Below are 25,725 nucleotides of genomic sequence, written 5' to 3' on the forward strand. Positions count from 1 at the left end.
TATATAAAGAGTGTGGACTTTTAATTCAGGAAGTCTTTTTTTAGTCAAGTAGGAAATGAGATAATTTTTCAAGTGAGACAACAAGTAAGGGAAGGTATATATTGGAATGAGTAAGCCACGTCAATATATATATATATAATATATATATAAATTAGGAAAGACACGAGGTATTTTTTGTGTTCTCATACTTATTATATTATATGTTGATATACATTTTTTAGATTTATACATTTCCAGTTTGTTAATATGGTAAATCAGTGTGCTCTTGAGATATCAAATTATTTTTTTATTTCACAAATGGAAATTGTATAGCAAATATTTTTAGAACTAACATTTACATGAAGTTGAGTTCAGTCAGCTTCCTTTCTATGTGCCATTTACTATAAAGACAACAAGCTGAAAGAGTTACATTGGGTAATGTCTATTTATGTGTTTCAAGTTAAAGGCCATAGAACTTTGCTTGAGGATTTAATTCACTTTACTGAAGTTAGTCTTGAGATTATAGACTCCTTCATACATTAGAAGTTATCTTTTCTGAGCCACATCAGTTTTCAATGGTGGAATCCTTAGAAGCGAAGTGATTAATTCATGGTCATACAGCTAGTTATGGCAAAGTTAGGATTACAGCCTGACACCTCGATGTCCCATCTTCTTCCCTTTCTTGTGTTTTTCCTCCATACAGCCTCTAGTCCATTAAAACCTATTCTCTTGAAATAATTTTTAAATCCAAGGTAAGCAGTTATACTAGATTGTCATTTTTGAGAGCAATGTATTTCCTTTAAAAACATCATCCCTCAAGATGTTGGTAAGTATTATACATTCACACAGATTCACATACATTTGGGGGCAAGAAATTAGTTAGCCAAGTAGATTTAATTATTGGTTAACTTCTTACAGCTTTCACTCCTAATGTGTATCGTCTTTTCTCAAGAAGGGTTATAATTTCACTAATTCCCAAACTTACTTGATCATGACTTTTTAAAAATAAGTTTATATGGGCCAGTATACCATAGGATACACTATGGTGACGTGTCTAAAGTTAAACCTATAGTGTTATGCATATAAGAGAAAGGTTGTTTTCAGATAACAGGTTTTGTGGACACTTATTTTATAGGAAAGTACAGCTGTATAGAAAGTTTTAGATACTTTAGTATTCTTATATATTTTCATTTTAAATAATTATGGTGGCTTAATTTGGGGAGTAGGGTAAAATAATCTTATAAAGAAAGTTATTCATGTAGGATAAAATAATAAAATAGAGACCTGACCATAGGGGTATGGTATACAGATGAAAGTAAAGTTAACATTAATTTTTAAAACATTTCAATCGAAACTGAGGGTTTTTTTGGTTTTTAAGGAGTCCATGTGTGCATAGGCATAATTTCAAATGATCTTATATTTGTTTCAGGTATCTCTTAAACATCCCAGGACCACTTGACATTCCATCCTGTTTATGTAAAGGAAATTTTAGTGATGAAATGTGTAACCACCAAATCCCTTACTTGTGGCTGATTTACTGGTGAGGCATTGTCTTTTGTGGAGAGATATCACAAACAGCTTATATCATATTATTAAAGATTTATACTGTAACATTAACATGTAAGTCACGAAAAATTTAAAAGATGTTAAAGTTTAACGCATATATTAAAAGATGAAAGAAGAATTTAAATGGTGCTAATATCTGTAGTGTTTAAAATATATTATCATTCCTTTACCTAATAGTATTGAACTGTTGACATCCTTGTTTTTTTAAACAGTCTTTGTCATCCTCTTCAATCAAGTATTAAAGAGACAGTGGAAGCATACGAGGCAGCATTAGGGGTGGCCATGAGATCTGATATAGTACAGAAGATTTGGATGGAGTAAGTTTAGTCTTCCTAATAATGGGATTCCAGAATAAAAGGGGCATGGTGGGCAAGGGGGTGATCAGCTTTCTTGGTGAGGGAATTACTGACTTGATGATTCTAAATTATCACAATATTTTTCTTTTGGCAGTTATCTTGTCTTTGCCAATAATAGAGCTGCTGGATCCAGAAACAAAGTCCAAGAATTCAAATTTTTTACTGATTTAGTGAATAGATGTTTGGTTACAGTCCCTGCCCGATACCCCATTCCTTTTAGCAGTGCTGATTACTGGTCCAACTATGAATTTCATAATAGGGTAAGAACTTAAAACTTTTTGTTTTAGATGTTTATACAGAGGTAGAGACTTAAATGCCAGAAAACCTTCTGTTTTGTGTGTGAAGAGAACTTTTTCTAAAATAACTTAGCGTTCACCGTTAGTCTTGAACTAATGTCTTATTTAGCTTTTCAAAGTTTAGAATGCAAACCCTCATTTAGGGCAAACGTTTGTGCTAAGGCTCAGTTAGGATAAAATATAAATATTGATTATGGTTTATTTAAGAAAATATTCTTCCCCCTCTGAAATGGAAAAAGTTAGAATTCACTGTAAGATATATAATTTGCATTGCAGTAATTTGTAGTGATTTTTAATATTCTCCTTTAATGAAAGAACATGCTAGATGAGTAATTGGATATTTTACTGAATAAAATATTCTATAACAGTAAAATAAGAATGAACTTACATAGTATTACTGCTCTTTTTGTGATATTTTGTTAAGCAAAGACAGGTTTACATAGAGCATAAAAGCTAAAATCAAATGCCATTTGGAATTTTAAAGTTAGAACTTAATTGTAGTATATTTATGAGATATCTTGTAGGTGTTTGTTTTTCATTTATTTTGGGGGACCCCCCCCAACCATTCATTCAGTGCAATATAAACTAAATCTTAAGTATGTACATACACATAGGTATATGCACGCATATACACATATGTGTGTATATATGTGTGTCTGTATATATATATTGTTGGGTTTTTTTTTGGGGTGGGGTTGGGTGGTTTTGTTGCTAATCAACATAACCAATTATTATGCTTTGTGCTTCTATGCCATTCTTTATCCCAGGATCTCAAACCACTGTATGGACATTATGTCATTTATACACGGGCATTCCATGAGCAAGATGTGGCAGGTATTATTAGACCCATGACTTGCCCAGCTATACAACAAGTAAAGGTAGACTCAGGAATGAAACCCCGGATTCTGGCTTCTTGTCAGTGGTTCTTAGTCCATGGCTCATCACTAGACCATATTTTCTAATTCATTTTTGAAAGTCACTAATAAAATTAATGATAGGAACTGTAACTCACAGCATCGTACATTATTATAATTTATACATTCATGTCTTAAAGACCATTTTGGTTTTCTCATTAAAGCACATAGGTAATTTGGTTCCACGTATTTGGTTGCATTCATTTTTATGGCCCCTCAACCTTTACAGGTAATTTTCTTTTATTTGAGCTGTGTTCCAAAGACCCAGCACTCCAAAACCTTGGAACGGTTTTGCTCAATTATGCCAACTAATTCTGGACTTGCACTGAGGTAAGAAAAAAAAAATTTTTGATTGTTTTTTTGTACTTTTTTTCAATAGTTTATAGACTTTCATATAAAATTGTTCTTTAAAACTTGAGAACAGTCTTGTATTTCTACTATTTCCTCATTAATATGTACTATTTTGCTTTCAGCATATTATGTAATATTTAGCTTCCAAAGCAACAAAAGTATTAAAATGAGACTACTTCATAAAGCTGGTCAGGTGATAGGGGGCATATAATTCCAATAAGATTATCTGCGTTTCCAGAGCACACACCTGCTGTCCTTAGCACAGGTATTATAAAAAGTGTTTTTTATGTGCCAAGGGAATGTTTCTTGAAGTTTTCAAAGTGTTAAACAGAAGTAGTTGCTAATTATATATATCCTCATTGCTGTGACATATTTGACATAATTTAGTAGCTCTTAAATGTCAGCATGCTTTGGAAACTACGTGGATGCCACTAAAAGTGTAGATTACTGCGTTGGAGCCCTCAAACCACATTTGAGAATCACTTATCTAGAGACTTTGCATTCATATAGAAAGAGATTCTGAAACTTTGTTGTTTCTCCTTTTTCTGGTTAGGGTACACTCGTCTTGACCCTCAATATTATTTGATTTAATATAAAAGGTCCTGAAAATCTGAATATATTATGGTGTCAACTGCATGCTAATGCTTAGACCTTCACTTTTACAGTCACTCCACTGCATTGGTTGTATCTTATGAGTGTATGCTTGTCTTAGGAATTGTAAGACGCCTAAACTGTTTATCAAATAGTTCCCTTTTAAGTATTTACTTAGAATGTATGTGGGGAAATGGTATTTACTTAGAATGTATGTGGGGAAATGGTATATGAGATTGAAGCTATTGAAGCCTGAAGCTATGATAAAGATAGCCATAATGCATATAGTGTTTTTATAAAGACAACTCTAAGCATACTAATCTGCAGAAGCTAGTAGAAGATTTGTATTACTAAACATCTTTGATAAGATATGTGACATAGAAAATGTAGTCATAAATTGACTAGCTTTCATCGTGGTAGGCATTTTGGAATATAAGCAGTTAATTATTGGAATTGTTAGTAAGACCCTTTTGCATATTGATACTTTCTTGTGATCATCATTGCCCTTTTCCCACTGAAATAGATAGTTCAGTAATTAGTATATTTATCATTTGTTTTTGTCTTTTTTAAAAAAAAACATGATTTAGTATATACTCACTTTAATAAACAAAACTGCCAGGAAATTGCATTAATATAGTAAGTCTGTTGTAGAAATCAAGGGCACCGTTGTTTGGAAAGAATACTATAGTATTGTTTAAGAGTGCATGAACTTTAATTTTTTGAAGATGAGCATAGGTCATGACTGGACTTTTTGCTAGTGTTGTTCCAGGGTCATTTTTATAAGAGGCATTCTACCATCGCATTGACAGACTTTAACTGTTCAAAAATTACAGCTCGGTAAACATTCTGTTCATAGAACACATTTGGGAGTCCCGACACTTGGAATGCTTTGTTCACTTTATTGAATATACTTTACAGGCTGCTTCAACATGAATGGGAAGAAAGCAATGTTCAGATTCTGAAACTTCAAGCCAAGATGTTTACATATAATATCCCAACATGCCTGGCCACCTGGAAAATGTAATGCAACAATCATGTACATGTTTTTATAGCTATTGCTTTTATTTATAAGGTTTGCTCCAGACAGGTAAATCTGAAATGACACCTACTTTCTCCCTGGGGCATATCTCTAATTTAGATTTGTTTTGGGCCTTGTTAAGGTTTTACAATAAGAGGATACTTATGGTTAGCTCGCAAACATATATCTGATATCTATGTTTTTAGACTATCTCTTTTGAAACATGAGGTGACCCTCCCTCACATAGTCTGATTTCTTGTAAAGGTAATAGTGCCAGGGTTTTTCTTTTTGAATATTCTATTGTGTTTCAGTGAAAGTGTACACAGCAAATTAGTTTCCCATTCAACATTTCATACACAAATGTTTTTGTGATATTAGTTGTAGCCCCACAATGCAGGTATTTTTCACTAGTAATTGGGAGTACTTTTTTTTTCATGAACTTTATTTATATTCAAAACACTGGTCTGTTTTTAATTCTTGTAAAGTTGATAAAATTGTTGAATTTTTCTTTTCACTGTAGGTTACCCTCCTTGGAAGTTTAGCCTGTTACTTTCAGGAAGTTTTGTGTCAGATTCCCACAGTCAGCATTCTGTCAGTGGTGTTTGTTTTCAAAGATATATAAATTTTTCTTCTTCTTTTTTTATATTCCTTTTTATCTTAGAGCCATTGCTGCTGAGATTGTTCTAAAGGGACAAAGAGAGGTAAGCCATCACTGACTATCATCAGATGGGTTGTATTTTTAAGCTGTTTGCTCCTTTGGTGATTTTTCAGTTGAAAAGGATTAAAGCATAAAAGTTATTATTCTGAGGACCTAATATCGGGGGTTTAAATGGAGAGAAAATGTTTTGAGAAACAATGTACAAATGCGCTTTACACAATTGATGTGTGTATGGATTGGGATAACAGTTGTATGAGCCCCTAATAAAATGTTAAAAAAAAAAAGTTATTATTCTAAGAATTCTAAATATTTGGAAACTTCAAAACCCAATGTAATATTTTTGTCTGGAATGTTCTTGCATTGTGAAATGATGTCCTTTTTAACAGTTAGGGTTATGTAGATATTTTTTCATGTTTCCTGATGGAGTTGTGTGTATATCTATCTTATAGGTCCACCGTTTATATCAGAGAGCCTTACAGAAGTTACCTCTTTGTGCATCACTGTGGAAAGATGTAATGCTTTTTATCTTTTATTTTACCTTGATGTTTTCCTATAAATTTTCTGCATGTGCCATATCCATTGATGTGGTGATGCTCATATTCTAGCTAAATCTTACTTCCATGCTTCCCTGTCTTTTACAGCAACTCTTGTTTGAAGCATCAGAAGGAGGTAAAACTGATAACCTGAGAAAACTAGTTTCCAAGTGCCAAGAGATTGGAGTCAGCCTAAATGAGCTCTTAAATTTAAACAGTAACAAAACAGAAAGCAAGAATCATTGAACACTGGTGCAGTCAGTTCTAAGTCCTTATAATAATTGCCAAAATCATTTGAATGATCCTTCAAGATTAGGCTGATCCCTGGCTAAGGTCTGTGTAAAGCAGACAAGTATTATCGATCATATCAAGTTCCTTACAATATTCTGTCCTCAAAATCGGAAGCAATGAACATGACCCTCGTCAGTTGGATAAATGAACTTCCTGTTTGGCCTGCTACTAGGCCCAGCCAGATTGTCATAACATCATGTACGTAAGTATAGCCCCTCAAAGTGACTGACATTTATTTTCATTTTATTTGTGTTATTTTTTTACTTTTTGCCCTTTATGTTTTGCTATTCCTGATTCACTTGACACTCTCTGATGCCTGAGAGATTCCTGTGTGGGGTTTAATTTTTAGGGCTGTGTTTACAGTTAAAAAGGCAGTCCCTTTTGGTTCTTCCTTTTTAAATCTTTTGAGATTCTTCATTTCAGGATATAAACTTAAGCAGTCCATCTTAAGGAAAGTGTAACTGCCATGGCCACAAGTCTGCTAGTTGCACTTGAATTGCTCTAACAGGGTTGTTTATTGCCCTTTCTACGCTCTGGACTCCTTGCTGAGACTGTTTAACTTGAAGATAAAAGAAACTATTGCAAATGCCAGTGCATCAGAACCTAAGAGTGGTCAAATATGTGCAATTTTTTTGTAAAGATATTTTAATTTATAATAAAGTTTAACAGTTTAAAGAAGTTAATATTTGAACTGCTTTGTATTGAAATACTACTTTGTAGTATTAAAATTGTTTATATACAAAATATTTTGAATATAAGTTAAGTTTTTTTAATGTTGCTGTCTTTATTTTTCATACTCTTGGTGGGAAATGGTTAAAGTCAAGTATAGTCAGTCACTATAAACTCTTCTTTTTTTTCACCATGAACTCATCACTATTTCCTTACATTGAACTTAGTTGTCTTATTTAAAAACACTTTTAAATGACTTTTTACTATTATTAGGACTAAAAAAAAAATGCACAACACATTTGCCAATTCAATAATTTTTACATGGATTATTTGGTGATTTGATTATATTCTTCATGTTGTGTAATCAGTACCCATTTCCAAGCTCCACTATTCAGTAATGTTTTTTGTTTTTTGTTTAACATTTTATTAGGGGCTTATACAACTGTTATCACAATCCATACACACATCAATTGTGTAAAGCGCATTTGTACATCATTCTCAAATCATTTTCTCTCCACTTAAACCCCCGACATTAGGTCCTCATTTTTCCCCTCCCTCCCCCTCCCCCCTCCCTCATGAGCCCTTGATAGTTTATAGATTGTTATTTTGTTCAGTAATGTTTTAATTCTTGAGACGATAGGTCCTGTTCTGTCTTGAGGGCAATTCGCTTTGCACCACTACTAAACTATATAATCTACATAGTGTTTTGAAAATTTCTTCCAATTATATTTTCAAAGATTTGCTTGGTATCATCCTGTCTTACTCTGAACATCAATATGACCAAATATAAAGGAGACTGCTTTGTTTTCCCTTCAGTCTATGTTGGGTTGTTCGCACATGGCAGGAAAAAATGTTATTGAGATACACACTTTGCCACAAATCTGGTTGTACAGCCGCATGCAGACTAACGTTGAAGGCAGAGAAGCAGCCCTGAGAAATGTAGACAAATTATTACATCATTGCAAAAGTATTTGGCCTTGGTTTCTGTAGAACTCCACTCTGGTCGTGCCTATAACTCCAGGCCTACAACCATGCAAACTGTACAACATATGGATTCCATGGGTCACCATTCACATGTGTCCTTGGTCAGGCAGGCTAGGACTCGCATGTGCTAAAGAGCTGTATTCTTTTTCTTCAATTATTACACTGCTGTTTCAGGTCATGAAGCTGCCTTGTAAAAGGTACACGGCCTTCAGTTCCCCTTTGAAGTCAACATTTCCTTTTTCATTTACAAACTCAACTTTAGCTTCCACATAAAAAGAGCAGATACTGCTTACTACTCTTGACATCCTTCCATGTCCAGGTTGCCTTATTTTTAATGTGCTTTCAACAGGTAATAGTTAAAATATTAAAACACTGGGTAAAAGTTATATGGTTATTACAGTAACAAATAGTTAACTGTGTGACTAAAGGTTTTCTTTGGCAGAGTGTTGTCTTACAATGAGAAAAATCTAACCACTGAGAACTCATACCACGTCCGTCCCACACCACCTCTGAGGGTCTGGGGGTGGGGACAGACACATCAAAAGGCATTTGGGGCTGTGCATTTTTATTGCTGGTAAAGGAAATGGAGTGGCAAATTACACTTTTGGTTTTTTTTTACTCTTTTTTAAAAGTGTATTTTTATGTTTTTTTCCTTCATTTTAGAGAACATAGCCTAATATTTCTATTTGCCTTTTAACGGAAAGTGGACCTTGTAACAATGTCATTGAATTATCTAAGGCGGTTTGCTTTCAATTAAAGGTTATATAAACCTACATCATAAAGCAAGCAAGAATCTCCAGGTGCAACATCTAAGCGTTAAAGGCACTAAGCAAGCAAGCAAAACAGGTGATTAAGATGGACAACAAATACAGAGGGACTGCATTGAAGATTATGGTTCAAATATTTATTTTGTTCAGGTTGAAAAAGTAGGAACATGTGGTTAGAATGTTCAAAGCAAAGCCAGCATTCTTAGTTAAAACTGTCAGGTGTTCACAGATAAGTAATGATTTCCTTAAATCTCCTTTTATACCTATGTGTTAACATCAGTCTAATGTGAGGAGAGGGCAGGGAAATAACAATTTGGGTGACCTTTCAGGTTTGCAGATATGTCTGCAAATGTATTATTGCCCTGAAGTGCAAATTAACAGTGACTATTACACAAAGTAATTTGCAACAAGAGCTGTTCAAGAAAAGACAGGCTTCTGACTTCTCTCATATTGTCTCATTTTTGTGCCATACAATAAGGTCTATAGCTTTATCTTTCCAAGTTGTGGTACATAAAATTTTCTTATATTTATTTCTGTAAGGCTCTGGCTTGTATGTCTGTATGTTCCCAAATAATACCCTCCTGTTTTCTGCAGGCATTCCTCACATGTGCACTCATTTTTGTGAGTTGAGGGTAGGGGTTAGTGAATAGCACCGCCTTCCTTCATCACAGTGGTTCTCAACCTGTGGGTCACGACCCCTTTGGGGGTCAAAAGGCCCTTTCAAGAGGTCACCCGATTCATAACAGTAGCAAAATTACAGTTATGAAGTAGCAACGAAAATAATTTTTATGGTTGGCGGTCACCACAACATGCACTGTATTAAAGGGTCACGGCATTAGGAAGGTTGAGAACCAGTGCTTCATCACCATTCACATACCTTTCTTAGTATTCAGTAGCTGTATTTTATTAGCACCACTTGACTGAAGTGACTTATAAATTTGCGAAAAGATGCTTTGTTTTGGGCTGATATCTTCGAGAACGAGAGAAGTGTGTATTTTACAGATAGTCTAATGAATGTGAAATTTGACTTTACTTTCAGTTTAATGACCTTCACAGAAGGATCCCTCAACAGTTTTCAGAATAAAAGCAGGCTTTTTTTTTTTTTCTATGCAAAATGAATTTGAGTTCTGTGCCAGGCACTGTCAATGCAGAAATGAGTTATAAGGTTTTGAGGATGTTTGCAGTCTTAGCAAACAAAGGTGTATCTGATGGGATCCCTTGTGTTGGAGAACAGTAAAGTCTTCCTGGATAGAAGTGAATTAGTAAATTAGAAAAGAGCATGAAGAAAAATTAAGGCCAATAATATTTGCAACGTCCTTAGGTGATGCAGAAGTTAATCTGCTTGGTTGCTACCCAACAGATTGGAGGCTGTGTCTACTCAGAGATGCCTCAGAAGAGAGACCTGGCCCTCTAGTTTGTTTTTTTAAAAACCAGCCAATGAAAACCCTAGGGTGTACACTTTTACTCTAGTGAATTCGCAATGAGTTTACATCCCCCGATTAATACTTCAAAGAATATGTGACAAAAATTACCTTGGTATTGTAAAAGGATTATATATGTTCTTAGGTGCCATTAAATCATTTCTGATGGATAGTGACCCAGTGTCCAGCAGAAGGAAACTGCTTGGGCATGCAGTATCTTCTAATTTATGTTGCAGCTGTGTCAATCCATCTTGTTGAAAGTCTTTGGTTTTCACTGATCTACCAAGAATTGATGTTTGCAGCTGTTTCTTAATTTGTGTCCCACCGTCCCACGATGGGTCTGAAAGTTTAGCTTCATCCATCTCATTAAGTTTGACTGCTTCAAGGATGCCGCTCTTCTCCGTGTTTTGAATGCTTTCCAGTCGGGTTCATCTTCTGGCACTATGTCAGACAACGGTCCACTGCTATTCATGAGTTTTTCATTGGCTAATCTTTTCTAGCATGTTTTTTACCCGGATCCTCTGCTGAAATCTGGTCAACCTGCTCATACTTGGAAAAACTGGTGGCATAACTTCAGTGTACACACAGGCCACCACAGTAAGACAAACTGAGAAGTAGTGATTTATTGTTAGGATTGGTGTGTAAAACCATTTTAATTGATTTTAAAAGCTACTTTGTGCCGATTCATTCACACCTGACATTTGTTAGACCGGACCTGACAGTTAAGGTATGCATAGCTCCATAGGTTTATCTGTCTCGAAGAGATCCTCTTGGGGCACCGCACCCTGTGCTTCCAATCCCTGAATATGACTGGCTAGAAGTAATTCTTTAAAGTTTTATTGGCAGATAATCCAGATATATAATAGTTCAATCCACAAGAAGGGTTGTACAATCATCACCATCAGTTGTAAAACATTCTTTTCTTTCTTGTACTCATTAGCTCCCCATTAATCCAGCTACTATTACTCTAGATTTACCTATCCTTTCAGTTTAAAGACCTTCACAGAAGGATCCCACAGCAGTTTTCAGAATAAAAGCAGGCATTTTATTTTTCTGTGCAAAATGAATTTGAGTTCTGTGCCAGGCACTGTCAATGCAGAAATGAGTTACGAGGTTTTGAGGATGTTTGCAATCTTAGCAAACAAAGGAGGTGTATCTGATGGGATCCCTTGTGTTGGAGAACAGTGAAAAACAATCAAGTAAGACACAGAAACCTCAATAGAAAACACTCAGAACTAGTGTGAATCCTTTCAGATAGGGCGAGCTTGTTCTTCGGGTTTTCTAAGTCTAGGGCTGCCCCTTGCGTATTTTTGTTGTCTTTAGCAGCCCTTTGGTATTTCCTATCCAGCTCTTTGACTTCCTAATTTCTTCCATTTGATTTATACTATGATTAAGAGCAAGTTTTAGGGTCTCTTCTCACATCCATTTTGATCTTTTCTTTCCGATCTTTAATGACTTTTTGCTTTCTTCGTGAATGATGGTCTTAATGTCCTCCCACAGCTCATCACATCTTCCGTCTGTTCAAGGCATCAAATCTGTTTTTGAGATGTTCTCAAAATTCGGTTGGGACTAAAAGGTCATACTTTGTTTCTTGAACTTTGAATTTTCTTCAGCTTTACATATGAGCAATCGGCGTCTGTTCCACAGTCAGCCTCTGTCCTGGTTTTTGCTGCTGAGTGCCTTTCTTCAGCTTCTCTTCCCATAGATGTAGTCAATTTCATGTCTGTATTCAACTGGAGAAGTCCATGGATACAGTTGTCTTTTGTGTTGTTGAAAAAGGTTTTTGCTATGAGCACATTGATTTCGCAGTTATATCGTGCTTTTTGTGTGTGCAATCTCTAGCTTTGTTTATATCACCAAGTCCTATTTTTCCAACTAGTGCTCTCTCCTGTTTCCTGCTTTTGCATTCCAAACACCAAGAAGTAATCTATGCATCTTGATTGTGTGTTTAATCAATTTCCAACTGAAATCCTTGGTAGGATTCTTCCATTTCTTCATCTCTAGCTTTGGTGGTTGGTGCATAAATTTGAATAAGAGTTGTGTTGACCAATTTTCTTGAATGCGGATAGATACACATCTATCCATGATTTTGCAATGGTCCTTTTGACAATGAATGCCACACCAATCTTCTTGGTTTCCAGCATAGTAAAAATAAAGTAAGAGTGTTATTTCCAGCATAGGAAATCATGGTTTTCTTCTTCTTTTTTTTTTTATTCTTAAAAAATGGCCAACAACAACAAAGGCCAGCCCCACTCCATTTCAGCTCACTAATGCCTAGGATATTGATCTTTATGCATTCTATTTTATTTTTGACGACTTCCAAGTTCTTGTCTGGGTTTTGCAGCTGTTTCTCCTTACTCTGAGTCCTGCTCCATCAGCAAATGAAGATCCTGAACACCCCACTGCCACAGCTTTAACCTTGTCACGTCACCATGGTCTACTCCACTAGCTCCTCCTCAGTCACATTTCCAGTGCCCTCCGACATTAAGGTCCCATCCTCCTGTACTTTCTCTGAAAGTTTTGCTTCCATTTATTAGGGCTTCAGTATCTGACAGTGTTTCAAAGCTATGCATAAGGTTTTCAGTGGTTCCTTCTGCCATATCGGGAATCCACATCTTCCTTGTCTAATTAATCTGGGGAACCTGTTCACATAATCTGCTGGCATTTGACATACCTCCATCATCACAGCACCACAATCCACCACAGTATGACAAACTGACAAGTAATTCCCCGCCATCCAGTCATTGCTGACTCATAGCGAGTCCACTGTGGGTTTCCAAAACTCTTAATTGTTTTCGGGAGTAGAAACCCCAGTCTTTCTCCTGCAAAGCTGCTGGTATTTTTGAATTAACAACCATGAGGATCGCAACCCAATGAGCAACCACTGTTTGCCAAATAGTTCTGTTTAGAAGCAAAGTTATTTGCGCTAGCTTAGAATGATGGGTGTTTTCCAGCTTCATTGACAAAGCTGAACTTCCAGAACATCTGAGGCCAAGCAATTAGTCTTCGGGGATGTGTTTTGGGGCCGAGTGCTGAGCCTGAATTGTTTTATGCCCATTCGAATACAACTTATTTTTATAGAAGACAGTGAAAGAATGTTCATGTGTGATTACAACACAAGTACCATAATTACTTTTGTACAAGACTAATAAAATTTGGAGGTCAACCAAAATGTAAACAAATCTTCCAGGACCACCTTTTATTAATTACGATAAATGTGGAAATCATTCGCACAGTCATTCTTAGGAGCACATACTGCATTCGCACAGTATTTGGTAATTTGAATATGTAAAGACTGCTTATCAACTCAGCCCAAGTCAAAGGTGGCCGGTCATTCAGGAAAATGAAATCTTGCAAATGTTCTAGGTAAGCGTCATTAAAGGGACTCGTTGTCAAAGCCTAAGGGAGCTGAACCAATTAGGAAAGGGAGAGAGAACTTGAGAGCTGTTTGCAGTAATGGGTACCACCAGGGCATCTGCTGCCTAGGACAAAGCAAACACTCAACGTGGCATATCATACAGCCAGATAGCTGATTGGATAGATTTGGCACTTCATGCTGATTGAAATGGAGTTACAAAGAAATCGTTTCAGAAAACTGAGGAGTATGAGCCAGTACATTATAGAAAAACAACATTTGATGGGATTGGGGTCATTTTCCAAAATGTTGATGACAAAGAGATGATAAGGAAAAGACATATCTAATAGATTTAGCTATTAGATTTAGCCTCACCACTATCTAACTCTTTAATCAGGACAGGCCATTTCATTGCTCCTTGTCTCCGCCTCCACAGCTATGAAATACGGATATATGCAGTTACCTCGGGGGTACTGGGTCACAGTACATTATAGAAAAAAAACATTTGATGGGATTGGGGTCATTTTCCAAAATGTTGATGACAAAGAGATGATATGGGATAATACAATTGCAGTATTGTCAGCTGATGGACACAGGCGTAGCAATACTCAAGAGTTTTAAATTAAGAAATAAAACAATAGATTGCCATCTAAACTTGGTGCCTCATTCCTCATCCCTCAAAGAACAGATTCAGTAGTTCTTCTGAAAGTACAAACTCACTGCCACCAAGGTGATTCTGACTCACAGTGGCCCTAGGGTTTCTGAGGCTCGTAGTCCCACACGGGAGCAGATAGCCTCAACTTTCTCCGAGGAACGGCAAGTGGTTTTGAACCACCCGTCCTGAGGTTGGCAGCCCCGTGCTTTCCTGACAGTGCCAAAATTCAGCTGAACATTTGTGGATCTATGCCTGAAGGACACAGCGTTCCTTATTCGTTCATTTGCGAGTGAGGACTGAAAGTGGAATAAATGCTGACAGCTAGAGCCAACAGTGCTTAAATTCACCTGACTTCACCTGGGGCTGCAGTCCCAGGATGGGCATGTGGTCTTGAGGAAACTTAAATCCTCTAGCCAGTGTTTCCAAAGTGGGTAATACTGCCTCCCTCCAGGGGAGTTGCAAAAAGCAGATAGCAACAATTTCTGGATTATGGACTATATACAGTATAAAAACTTTTAATTGCCAGGAGGGCAGTGAGTAATTTTTTTTTTTTTGGCAGTGAGTAATTAAAAAATTCTGAATAGGGGACGGTGGGCCAAATAGGTTTGGGAATCTATGCTGTAAGCCAACATTTCTGGCTTTGTAAAGTGGGGTCATTGTAAGTGCTTCCCTCACTTGAGATTGTGAGGGTCAAATGAGACCCTAAAGGTGAAGTGCTTAGAACAGTGCCTGGCTCCATACAGTGGTTGCACAAGCTAGCCGTGGCAGATGTGAGAGAGTAGCGGTCGTTTGAGGGAAGAATCTTGGAAACAGGTTAGGGTAGTGCTTTCACATAACAAGAAAAGCTTTGTAGAGTGAGGGAGGTCTAATTCCTTGATTTAAAACAAAACGAAACTCGCCCCTCCCTCCACCCCCAGCGGAAGGAAAAACAAGTAGAAACAAAGGTATAAACATTTGAACTGATAATTATTTGGCAAAATAAAGCTTTGCTGAAGGTTTTGAAACAATGGTGTTGATGGATGGTGACAGCACTCACGAAGATGAAGAGAAGGTGGCTCTTTACATTGGAGAGTCCCTTCAGTGGGGAAGGTGTGTCGTGATGATAATCTGAGCCTTCGATGCTCTGTGGTTCCGGATCCACAGCATCAGAACACCCGGGACCTGGCTGGATAGTGCAGAACCTCAAGAACCATCCCAAACCCAGTGGATCAGAATCTGCATTATAGTAAGATCCCTAGGTAATTGTATGACATTGAACTAGGAGACGCACTGTTCAAGGCAAGAAAGGACTAGGTAGAAATATGTGGATTTGTCACTGTGTAACCATTCCCAAATCACTGGGAGCCCTTTGTAAATGCCTGGAACAGAGAGCGATGGTGTACATCCTCATCAATTCATTGTTCTGCTTCTGACAGGTTCTGTGTCGCTTTGACTGACAGTGACCCCATATGTCTTAGTGACCTAAGGCTACTATAACAAAAATAACACAAGTGGGTGACGTTAGTAATCAAATTCATTTTCTCACAGATTAGGAAGCAAGCTAGGAGTCTGAGTTAGGGGAGTCCGAGTTAGGTGGCTCTGGGGGGGAAGAAAACTCTCCGTGCCTGCCCTGCGGAGAGGCCTTTGTCTTTTTTAAGTTTATATTTCCAGGCTGCTTGGTGATCTGTGGCAGGCATCTCTTCTCCCATCTCTGCTTGCTTTAATCTGCTTTTATATCTCAAAAGAGGTTGACTTAAGATGCACCTGCGAAAACATAAAAAAGTACCCTCCACTAGTATGACTTCACTACATAACAATGGACGCCCATTACTAAACTTAGTTTATAACCACAGATAAAAGGGTTAGGATCTGCCACATACATTTTTGGCACAGCTCAATCCACAAAGTTCTACCCGTTGGGCCCCGACTTTGTGTTCTTTGGAAATGCAAACCATTTCATTATCTAAAACACTCAAATCCACTCAAAAGTCCAAAACCTCATCTGAATGATGTAACTCAAATATAGGGGAGATTTTGGGTGTCTTCCATCCTGGGGCAAAATTCCTTTTCCTCTGCGAAGCTGTGAAATCTAGACTTCAAATTATCCGCTTCCGAAGTACAATAGTAGAGCAAGCACCAGGTAGACGTTTGCATTACAATGGGCGAAATTGAAAGAAGGGATAACAGGCACCAAGCAAGTCCCAAAGCCTGCCAAACAGTGTCGCTTTCATGGCTTGAAAATAATCCTCTGCTCTCTGAGACCATTTGGAAAATGACTTCACCCTCCAGACTGGATTTTGGCCACACTCTAGATTCAGGGTGGAGTCGCCCTAGCCTGAGCTTCAGCTACACATTCCAGAACCACTGGACGGCAACTCTGCTTCCTGGCCTTGGGAGACCACGGAGCAGCTCCAGCCCTCTGCCTCAGTAGATTCCATTCTTCTGCCCCTTGGGCTTGGCAGCCTTGCCTCTCAGGTTTAGGTGGTACCCCATCCACTTGACCCACCTGTACAGCAAGCCCACAATTCAGAACTGGGTTGGTGGATTGCTGACTCGGAAACCCAGGAGGCTGCCGCTCCACCCTCTGGAGACAAGGCAGGCCTCCTTCCAATAGATGTGCTGAGCTAACTGCTCTGGGGATGTTCCTTTTCTTTGCTTGGAATTCAACTGGCGGACAGAACCAAGCCACTCCATCAGTCCATTTCCTGCCTGTAGAATTCCAGGAGACTGCTTTCTTTCATTTTGCACTCTCTGTTTCAGTCTGAACTGATAGGATTTTTTGCTTTGGTGGTTAAACACTTCCATCAGCCATAGGCTTGATCTCATTAACAAAAGATTGAGTTACCAAGTGCTTGGTGAAGGTTTTGGACATGTGTCCTTAGTTTGCACAACATAATTTTTCAAATCTTTTTAAGTTCTCCCTTCATTTTGCTCCGTTCATGTTTAAGTCCTTCTTGTTCCTCTTGAAGTCCTACTATAAGCAGCAAAGAGAAACCAGCTCACCTCTTTAAGATCTTGCTTAGAAATATCTTCAGGCAGATACTCAAGTTTGTCACTTAACAAACTCTACTTTCCACCAAACCTTTGACCATAATTTAGATAAGTCATTTGCTTCTGCATAAATAGTCTCACCTGTCCCGTATTTTCCAATCACAAGTTCATCATTTCCTTTTATAGTCTCAGCAGAATAATGATTAACATCCACTTTTCTACCAACATTTTATTAATGGTGCCAACAGTTCATGAACATTGGCATTAAAAGATAATGGCTTTTTTTCATTAATTTTTTGAAGCCCCTTTATATTCTCTAATATGCCAGAGACTGTGAAAACAGTGTGGCGGGGAGAACCATATCTGAACCTCTTTGGCTTCCCTACTGTCATGAGCCAGAGGTCAGACATACTTCCAAATGCATCCTCCTTTCTTCTGACACCAACCGTTCCTTCCATGGCTTCCTACTTCAACGCTAGATTTGAAAAGTTATTGCAATGGCCACACGGAACTCACAGACAATGCGCACAATTAAGGGGGTTCATTGGCGACATGAATAGATTGTCACCAGTCAGGGTCAGGACACAGTAAGGATGCAGTCATTGCTCCCCAGCAGCATCTCTTCTCCAGCAGCCACATCTCTCTAGTCTTCAGCCTCTCAGCAAGTGGCCCCTTGGCCTCTGCCTCCATGACCCAGGAAGCCCACCTGTCCCTCTGCCCCACCGACTCTTACTCTCAGCACCAGTCTTCTGTTTGTCTCATGGCTTCTTTCCGCAGCCTCTGGTCTCAGCCAGGCTCCTTGGTTCCACAGTGCCCTCTGGTGCCTCTGGTCTCGGCCTCTCACTGCAGACAGAGGTCTCAAATGTGAACTCTTCTTCCAGTGGTCCTGGATTTCTATCTGTGCCTGAGGTGGTTCTTATACACAGAGGAATGGCTTTGATAGAGTTGTCATTTTGTCTTTTATCAGACCATACCCCCAATACCTCCAAGGAGACAAAGAGAGATGAAGAATAAATTCATGTAAGGATTTATTCTGTACAAGTGAATAATCCAGGTATTGCAAAATGTAATTGCCATACACTTATTCAATCTCCCTCTCTCCGCATTTAAAAATTAGTGCTGTGGGAATAATGAGGGTAATGAGTGTGCAAGTGTGCTTTGCACAATTGATGTATGTATGGATTGTGATGAGAGCTGTATGAGCCCCTAATAAAATGATTAGGAAAACCCCCCAGAAAAATCCTTATATATTAGAAATATGAATGTGGGGAACCTTTCTGGAGGGCAATAATGCCAATGTGAGTAAAAAAAAAGTAATTGCTTTCTCTATGCCCATCAATCTCATGAAAGAAGATAACAAACAAACCTAAAATCAGTATACAAAGATTAGATCAAAATATGATTATAGGCTTTTAATAGTAAAAAAATTAAAACAATATGTTTAATATCCTACCCAGCAATACCATTAAAGCTTAGAAATCATTTTCAAAAAAAAGATGAAAAACCCCAAACATTTAGAATGTGATATTATTTAAAAATGTGCACATATACACTCTCTCATACACATACATACATATATACACAAGATTAAAAAAACACTAGAATGGCATATTCCAAAAATTTTATAAGATTAAATTTGGAAATGAATATTTTAGTTGCTTTTTAAATCTCAATCCATCAGATCAATTTTTATAAAATAAAAATCATAAGGGAAAATATATAGTTTCTGGTTTTTAGACCCTACTATCATGCCAAACCTCTTTTGAATTAATAAGGTTAAAATAAAATGTATTTATAAATACTAAAAAGAAAATGTAAACATCTTCACTAACACTAGGAACCCAATGCATGTTTCCATTTTAGAAAGGATTTTTTTGTATTACTTTTATTTATTTCTTTTTTAATATATATTGTGAAATATTTATTTCTAATTACAAATAAATAAAATTTTGTCTTGAAAAAAGAAATAATAAAAATAAAAATTAGTGCCGTGGGCTAGTCAATGACACTATAAACAGAAGGTCCTTATGCTCCAGGGAGAGATGATTCTCTACCATTGGGAAGCAAGGATGTTTCTAGGGTGAGCCAGAGGCAGAGAGAATACATAGTTTCACAAATGGACTTTTGGTTCATACTTAATCCTAGCTCCAATCTAAAACCATTAGTTCTTAAGACAAGGCCCTGCTCGATACTCGCCCTCATGGAGAAAACACAGATGATATCGGTGCTACAGCAAAGTGCGGTGAAGAAATTAGATACTTCTGGCCTATCAAAGAGAATAGCATCTGGGGTCTTAAAGGCTTGTTTCCAAACAAGCAGCCTTCTAAGTGAGACATCAACTAAGTCCATATGGAAGAAGCACACCAACATCCATGACCCAAGGATTGGAAATGGTATAATCCAAATCTGAAGGAGGGAATAGTAGAGTTTAAATTGTGAGATTCTGGGGATGCAGAAGGCTATGGATGACAGTGGAAGCCCAAAACACATTTGTAGGATTTACATAGGCAATAAGTCTCTGCTTTCTCTGTAACCATAATTGAGGGATGGGAATAAACTGGGTATCAAACAGAGAATATTAGAGAGATAATTATAGTGTATTACAATGACAAATCTGACTGAAATGATCAAAGCCTTGCTGCTTGATCTCCCCTCTGATACACTTTGGGCTTGATCTGGTTTTTTATATTTGCTCTTTTTTCATATTGGGGGTTGTCTTTGTTATATTTTGTCATTGTGAGTAGCCTTGAACCTTTGTCATGTGTTTGTTCTATGCTGTTTGTTTATATGAACCCCAGGATAGGTGAACCCATGGAGACAACTGAATAAGGGTCCCTGGGGTGTGGACAGTGGGGGGCTGGCTTGGAAGAGCTGATACCAAGGAATCCAAGAAGGAAGAATATGTTTTTCAACTCATTTTGGTAGCAATTGTACAACACTACTTGATGTGATTGAACTATGGAATGGTATGATGTCTGGATTAACTCCTAATGAAATGGTTTGAGGGGAAAAAAGACAAGAAAAACAACAACTGGATGTCAGTAAGAGAAAAAAAAAAAAGAGTGAATTCTTTGACATCCTCTACTATGGTCAGCACTTAATTCCACCTTAATCCTCTAGTGGAGAAATATCTCCATATTAATTGACTGCATCTCAGAGACATTCTCTAAACTCTCATCGCATCATTTTGATTTTTCAAAACCTTTTATTGTGCATTAGATGGGGGTTTTCATTTCAGATTATCTTTCAATAATTGAAACAATTTATCAAACTTTGCAGTATCTTGCCCTATCCTTCCTCCCCTTGTTTCTTCTTTTCCCTCTTGTAGAATATTACTTTACTCGCATCATATCATTCTGAGCCCTCACCAGAATTGTCTGTGACATTCATGATTCTACTAATAGTTTCTTCAAGGCAACCTATGGTCCTCTGATGAAACACATTCTTCTATCTAGTAGGATGATCGCCGCAATGTCACAAGGGAATGGCTTTAACAAGCAGACATTTGTTCTCTCACAGTTTAGGGGGTTCTGTTGTTAGATGCCTCAAGTCCTTCTCACTTTCATCAAGCAAGGGTGTGTCATCTGTATGTTGCAGGTTGTTAATAAGCCTTCCTGTAATCCCAATGGAACACTCACTTTCATACTCATCAAATCCAGTTTCTATGATGATTTTCTCAGCATACAGATCGAACAAGTATGGTAAGAGGATACAGCCCTGACACACACCTTTCCTGGTTTAAACCCATGTACTCTTCCCTCGTTCTGTTTGCACAGCTGCCTCTTGATCCATGGAGAAGTTCCACATGAGTAATTTAGTAGGCTGGAGGTCCAAAGTCAGGTGTTGCCTAAGGAAGGCTTTCTCTGTGTCAGCTCTGGGGGAAGGTTCTTTTCTCTGATCAACAGCTGTACGCTGTGGCCCTTGTAGATTTCAAAGTAACTGGGCACCAGTCTTTTGAGTCTATAAGGTTTTCAGCACAAGGACCCTGAGTCTTGAGGGCAGTCTCCACTCCTGGCTTTTCCTTTTTTTGTGTGATAGAACACCCTTTATTCTCTGCTTCTTTCTCTCTTTCTCTAATGTAGGTCATAACCCACAGAGACTTCTTTTTACAGTGGATCAGAGCTGTGAAACTAGGAAGGGTGTTTTGTCCCACCCCAATACCCTTGCAGCTGATTGGTTAATCTCATCACATCGTATCATGGAATGGTAACATCATTACATGACTGCAAAACCACTGAGAATACCCTATTGCAAAACCAGGTCCACATTTTAGGGATCTGTTACAGCGACATCCCTCTCCTCTGACCACATCCTGTTTTAGTTATCTAGTGCTGCTGTGACCAAGATACTGCAAGTAGACAGGTTGACCCATCGGAAATAGATTTTCTCACAGTGTAGGTAGCTAGAAGTCCTCACCAGGGCACTAGATAGAGGGGGCCTTTCTCTGTGTGTCAGGTCCTAGAGAACATTTCTTGTCTCTTTTCAGCTTCTATTCTGAGGACCCTTGGTCATTCTGCAGTATCTTACTCTCTCTCCATTTGTGCTTAATCTACTTTTTCACATGTCTGAAAAGATTGATTTAAAACACCCCCACACCAATACATGCCTCAGCCATGAATACTAATACTGCCTAATGGGTACTACCCTAATAAAACCCCACTCCCAAATGGAATGAGAACCACTGGTAGAGGGGTTAGGAGCAACAATGCCCGCTTTTAGGGGATACAATACGATGCAATAAATACTAAGGGAGCATTGTAACACCTGAGCAGGGGAGAGGCTGAGAACCAGAGAGATACGGACCTGCTAAGATGGCTAAGCAGGGGTACTGTGAATGACAACAACAACAACCACACACACACACACACACACTGTGTTCTTAATGTTTTTTATCTTGATTCTTTGTAACCTGTCCCCATAATTGTGAGTATTGTCTGTGAATTCTGTGTGACTGTGGCAACAACTTAGGAAACACAAGAGAAACACAGTGTGACCGTGGTGTCAGAATAAGGGCAGGGAAGGTGGTGGATCTGATCTCTGCCTCACAGAAATCGTCCTTGGCCAAGATGAAGTTGGATTCTCCTTCCCTCATGTATCCAAAAGAGGTCAGACATGCCCCACATAATTTCTTTGGCTACTTTGTTAGAATAATTTTTTAAATGAAGATTTTGTAGTCAATTTTGTCCAGTGTACTATGTACTCTACTCTTTCCTGTGAATGTCCTTGTAATGCAGAGAAAACTTTCTAAGTATTTTTCATATATGGCTGGAGAGATCCATCTTAGCTCTACCCCCCTAAACAACATCAACAAAGCAGACAGTAGTAATGCTCAGCAATAGCTCTGGTACAATTGGCCGTCACAATTTTGCAAACTTTTCACAGTGGCATAAGTGTGGTTACATAAAAACTGCACGCAGCAGGGATGCACAGAGCTGAGTAAGAAGGTGGCATCGATGGTGAAGTACTCGGCTGCTAACCCAAAATGTGGCAGTTTGAACTCATTCAGCTTCCTAATTTGTAAGATAGAGATGAAATCAGATTTACCTCATAGGTTCATGTTTCCACTTACTGAGATAACATACCAATGCATGGATCAAGTTTGTGATAAAGGTTAGCTACTGGTAGTGTAGTGGTTACACGTTGGGCTGATCAGCAGTTCGAAACCACCAGCAGCTCTGAGGGAGAAAGAATCGGCTTTCTACTCCTGTAAACAGTTACAGTCTCAGAAACCCACAAGAAGTTGCTATGTGTCAGCATTGAATTGATGGCAGTGTGCACTGTCATATTAGAGCTACCAGGTTAATATTCAACTGCTAACTGCAAGGTCAGTGGTTCAAACTCACCATCTGCTCTTTGGGAGAAAGATGAGGCTATCTACTCCTGTAGAGATTAACAGCTTTAGAAACACTATACAGGGCCACTGCAAAATAGCCTGGAGTTTCTTTCTTTCTCTTTGTATTGTCATGAACCTAGAGCCCTGGAGATGCAGTGGTGGAAGGACCCAATGTTAGGACATCTGAAGGGCTTGACCCTCCCAGCCACTCCATGGAAGACAGCTGTGGCCGCCAGTTTCCTTTGAAGCATAGGTTTGCTATGAGTTGAAATAAACTCAGTGGTACAACAATTGTCATAGGTTAGCTCTTCTGGACAAATATCCACTTAAAATATATTTGGTAAAGAAAATAACAGCGATTAGCTTTAAAACAGTCCCTTTTCGCTATGGTATATACATACAATGGAGTACTACACATTGCTAAAAAGCAGTGAGGAATGTAGGAAGCACATCGCTGCATGGGAAGAACTGGAGGAAATCATGCTAAGCGAAGTAAGCCAAGCACAAATGGAGAAGTATGACATGAGTCTGCTGAGGTAAGCTTTTTTTTAAAAAAAAATGCAAAAGGGGCATAGGGAAAAAGCTACTGTATACAAACATTCCTGGGGTGAGGACAGGGTAATATGTCAGGGACCAGATCAAATACAGGGATACACATGGTAGACAACTAAAAAGGAGGTGGGGAAAGGAAAATAATAATAATAAAGAAATGGGTAACGGGGGCACCGGGCGCTAACCCACCCAAGGGGAGGGTATTTATATCTCCACGGGGAAAGAGGGATCAGACTTCAACCCAGTGCCCCAAGGTGTGAATGCAACATACCAGCACGGAGCAGGGAACAAGTGGAGAGGTCTGGGGGGCTGGCCCCAATCCCAAATACTAAGTGGATACCTGCCCCTCCCCCCAGAAGAATTTATTTCAGAGGACAGCACTGAATCTGCAGCTCTGGGAGAGGGACATATCTGATCAGAGCACACGGGAGCAGATGAAGGGGGAGGAGGAGTGAGTGGAGCACATCCTGGCCCACCAGGCCTTGAGGACGATGATCCCAATTAGAGCAGCCAGTCCACAGAGAGTACCACATGGCCAGCCCCTCACTGATCCATAGCCCTGCAGGGGACAACACCAGAGACACAGTGTGGGAATTGCACTCGATCTGATCCCGCCACACCGAAGCAAAACACTAAGGGGGTGGGTGTAATAGAAGAGCAAGGGAACGGAGCACCAAGGTCCCCAGGGAATGCTGAAGGTGGACTTTGGGGCCAGGGCGTGATGCCCCAACAGACTGGTCTGGAAAACACTCCTAAAGGCCAACAAACAGTCCTTGAACTAACAAAAACAAACAAAAAAACGTCCTTTTTCCTATTACGTCATTCTCTGTTAAGAAATTGCCCTGAATGTCAGCATACTGGCCTCTTATCCACTCACTAACTTCTCCAAAGTCAGGAAGGAATCTGGCCCAGGTGGGTCAGCCTCTGTCAACCAGGCTGTCCATATTCTTGAGAAGCCCTGGTGGCGTAGTGGGTTATGTACTGGGCTGCTAACCAGAAGGTCAGCAGTTTGAAACCATCAGCTGCTCATGGGAAAAAGACAAGGCTTTCTATTCTCATAAAGACTTATATTCTCGGCAACCCACAGGGGTAGTTCTACTATTTTTCAATAGTTTCTAAAGCAGAGAAAATAAGTTCTCTTTAGTGGGCCATTGCACACTTCAGACAGAAATGCAAGCAAGCTTCTTGTGATTAAGCAAGTGGGTTGTTGGACTTTTCTAGACCTTTTCCTTACCACTTTCTTTTATGCAAAACAGCGTTCCCTGCTTCCTAATCCTTAAACAAACATGCGATTTTGCTTCTCATGATGCCAATGCCAGCCCCAATTCTGTTTGAACTTTCAGTTCAAGCACTCGTCCCGCCATAATCATTAAGTGTCCTGATTCCAAATTCTTGGGCAAGAGAATCTGATGGGTTGGCATGGGTACAGTCCATCGGGGACTTATCAGGTGCTGGGATTGGACAAATATCCACTATGCTATCAGGCTGAGAAAGGAAAATTAAAACTAGTCACACATACAGAGTAAACCAATCAAGTATCTCCCAGACCTTTCTAAATAATCCTTGCCACCAATCTTCTGCAGATTTCCCAGTCATCAAAGCTCTGTCGCACAGGGACAACATCGATCGGTCACATTCCTTCTCTCCTAGGGTAGGAATGAAAGTTTCAGAATGTGGCAAAGCAATTAGGAGTAGCGACAGGGAGACTTGGTGGCACAGTGGTCAGCAGTTTGAAGCCAGCAGCCACTCTACAGGAGACAGACAAGGGCTTCTGTTCCCACAGGCTGGGAAATCCCAAGTGGGGCAGCTCTGTTCTGACCTTTAGGGCAGCGATGAGTTGGAATGGATTCAAGGAGCAAGTTTAGTTTGGATTTCGCACGTCCTGACTTTAGGAATCATAACCAATTATTGGTATCATTGCAAAGAATGAGAATTCCAGAACGCTTCATGCGGAACCTGTACATAA

At 38.8% G+C, this 25,725-nt stretch overlaps 1 protein-coding gene across 1 annotated transcript in view; it reads left to right on the top strand.

The window, feature by feature from the left end:
- ZFC3H1 (zinc finger C3H1-type containing) overlaps positions 1-7,231 on the top strand; it is a 63,677-nt gene extending 56,446 nt beyond the window's left edge. The window contains exons 27-34 of the mRNA XM_004700785.4: positions 1,409-1,519; positions 1,758-1,862; positions 1,996-2,161; positions 3,341-3,441; positions 4,972-5,073; positions 5,733-5,772; positions 6,179-6,241; positions 6,371-7,231. Coding sequence (XP_004700842.1) covers positions 1,409-1,519; positions 1,758-1,862; positions 1,996-2,161; positions 3,341-3,441; positions 4,972-5,073; positions 5,733-5,772; positions 6,179-6,241; positions 6,371-6,508 — 826 coding nt within the window. The 3' untranslated portion in view covers positions 6,509-7,231. The remainder of the gene's footprint in view (positions 1-1,408; positions 1,520-1,757; positions 1,863-1,995; positions 2,162-3,340; positions 3,442-4,971; positions 5,074-5,732; positions 5,773-6,178; positions 6,242-6,370) is intronic.
- Positions 7,232-25,725: the final 18,494 nt, after the last annotated feature.

This window comes from Echinops telfairi, unplaced genomic scaffold (genome assembly GCF_000313985.2).
Source record: "Echinops telfairi isolate 266 unplaced genomic scaffold, ASM31398v2 ScPeMD7_2;HRSCAF=8, whole genome shotgun sequence".
Taxonomy (NCBI): Eukaryota; Metazoa; Chordata; class Mammalia; order Afrosoricida; family Tenrecidae; genus Echinops; species Echinops telfairi.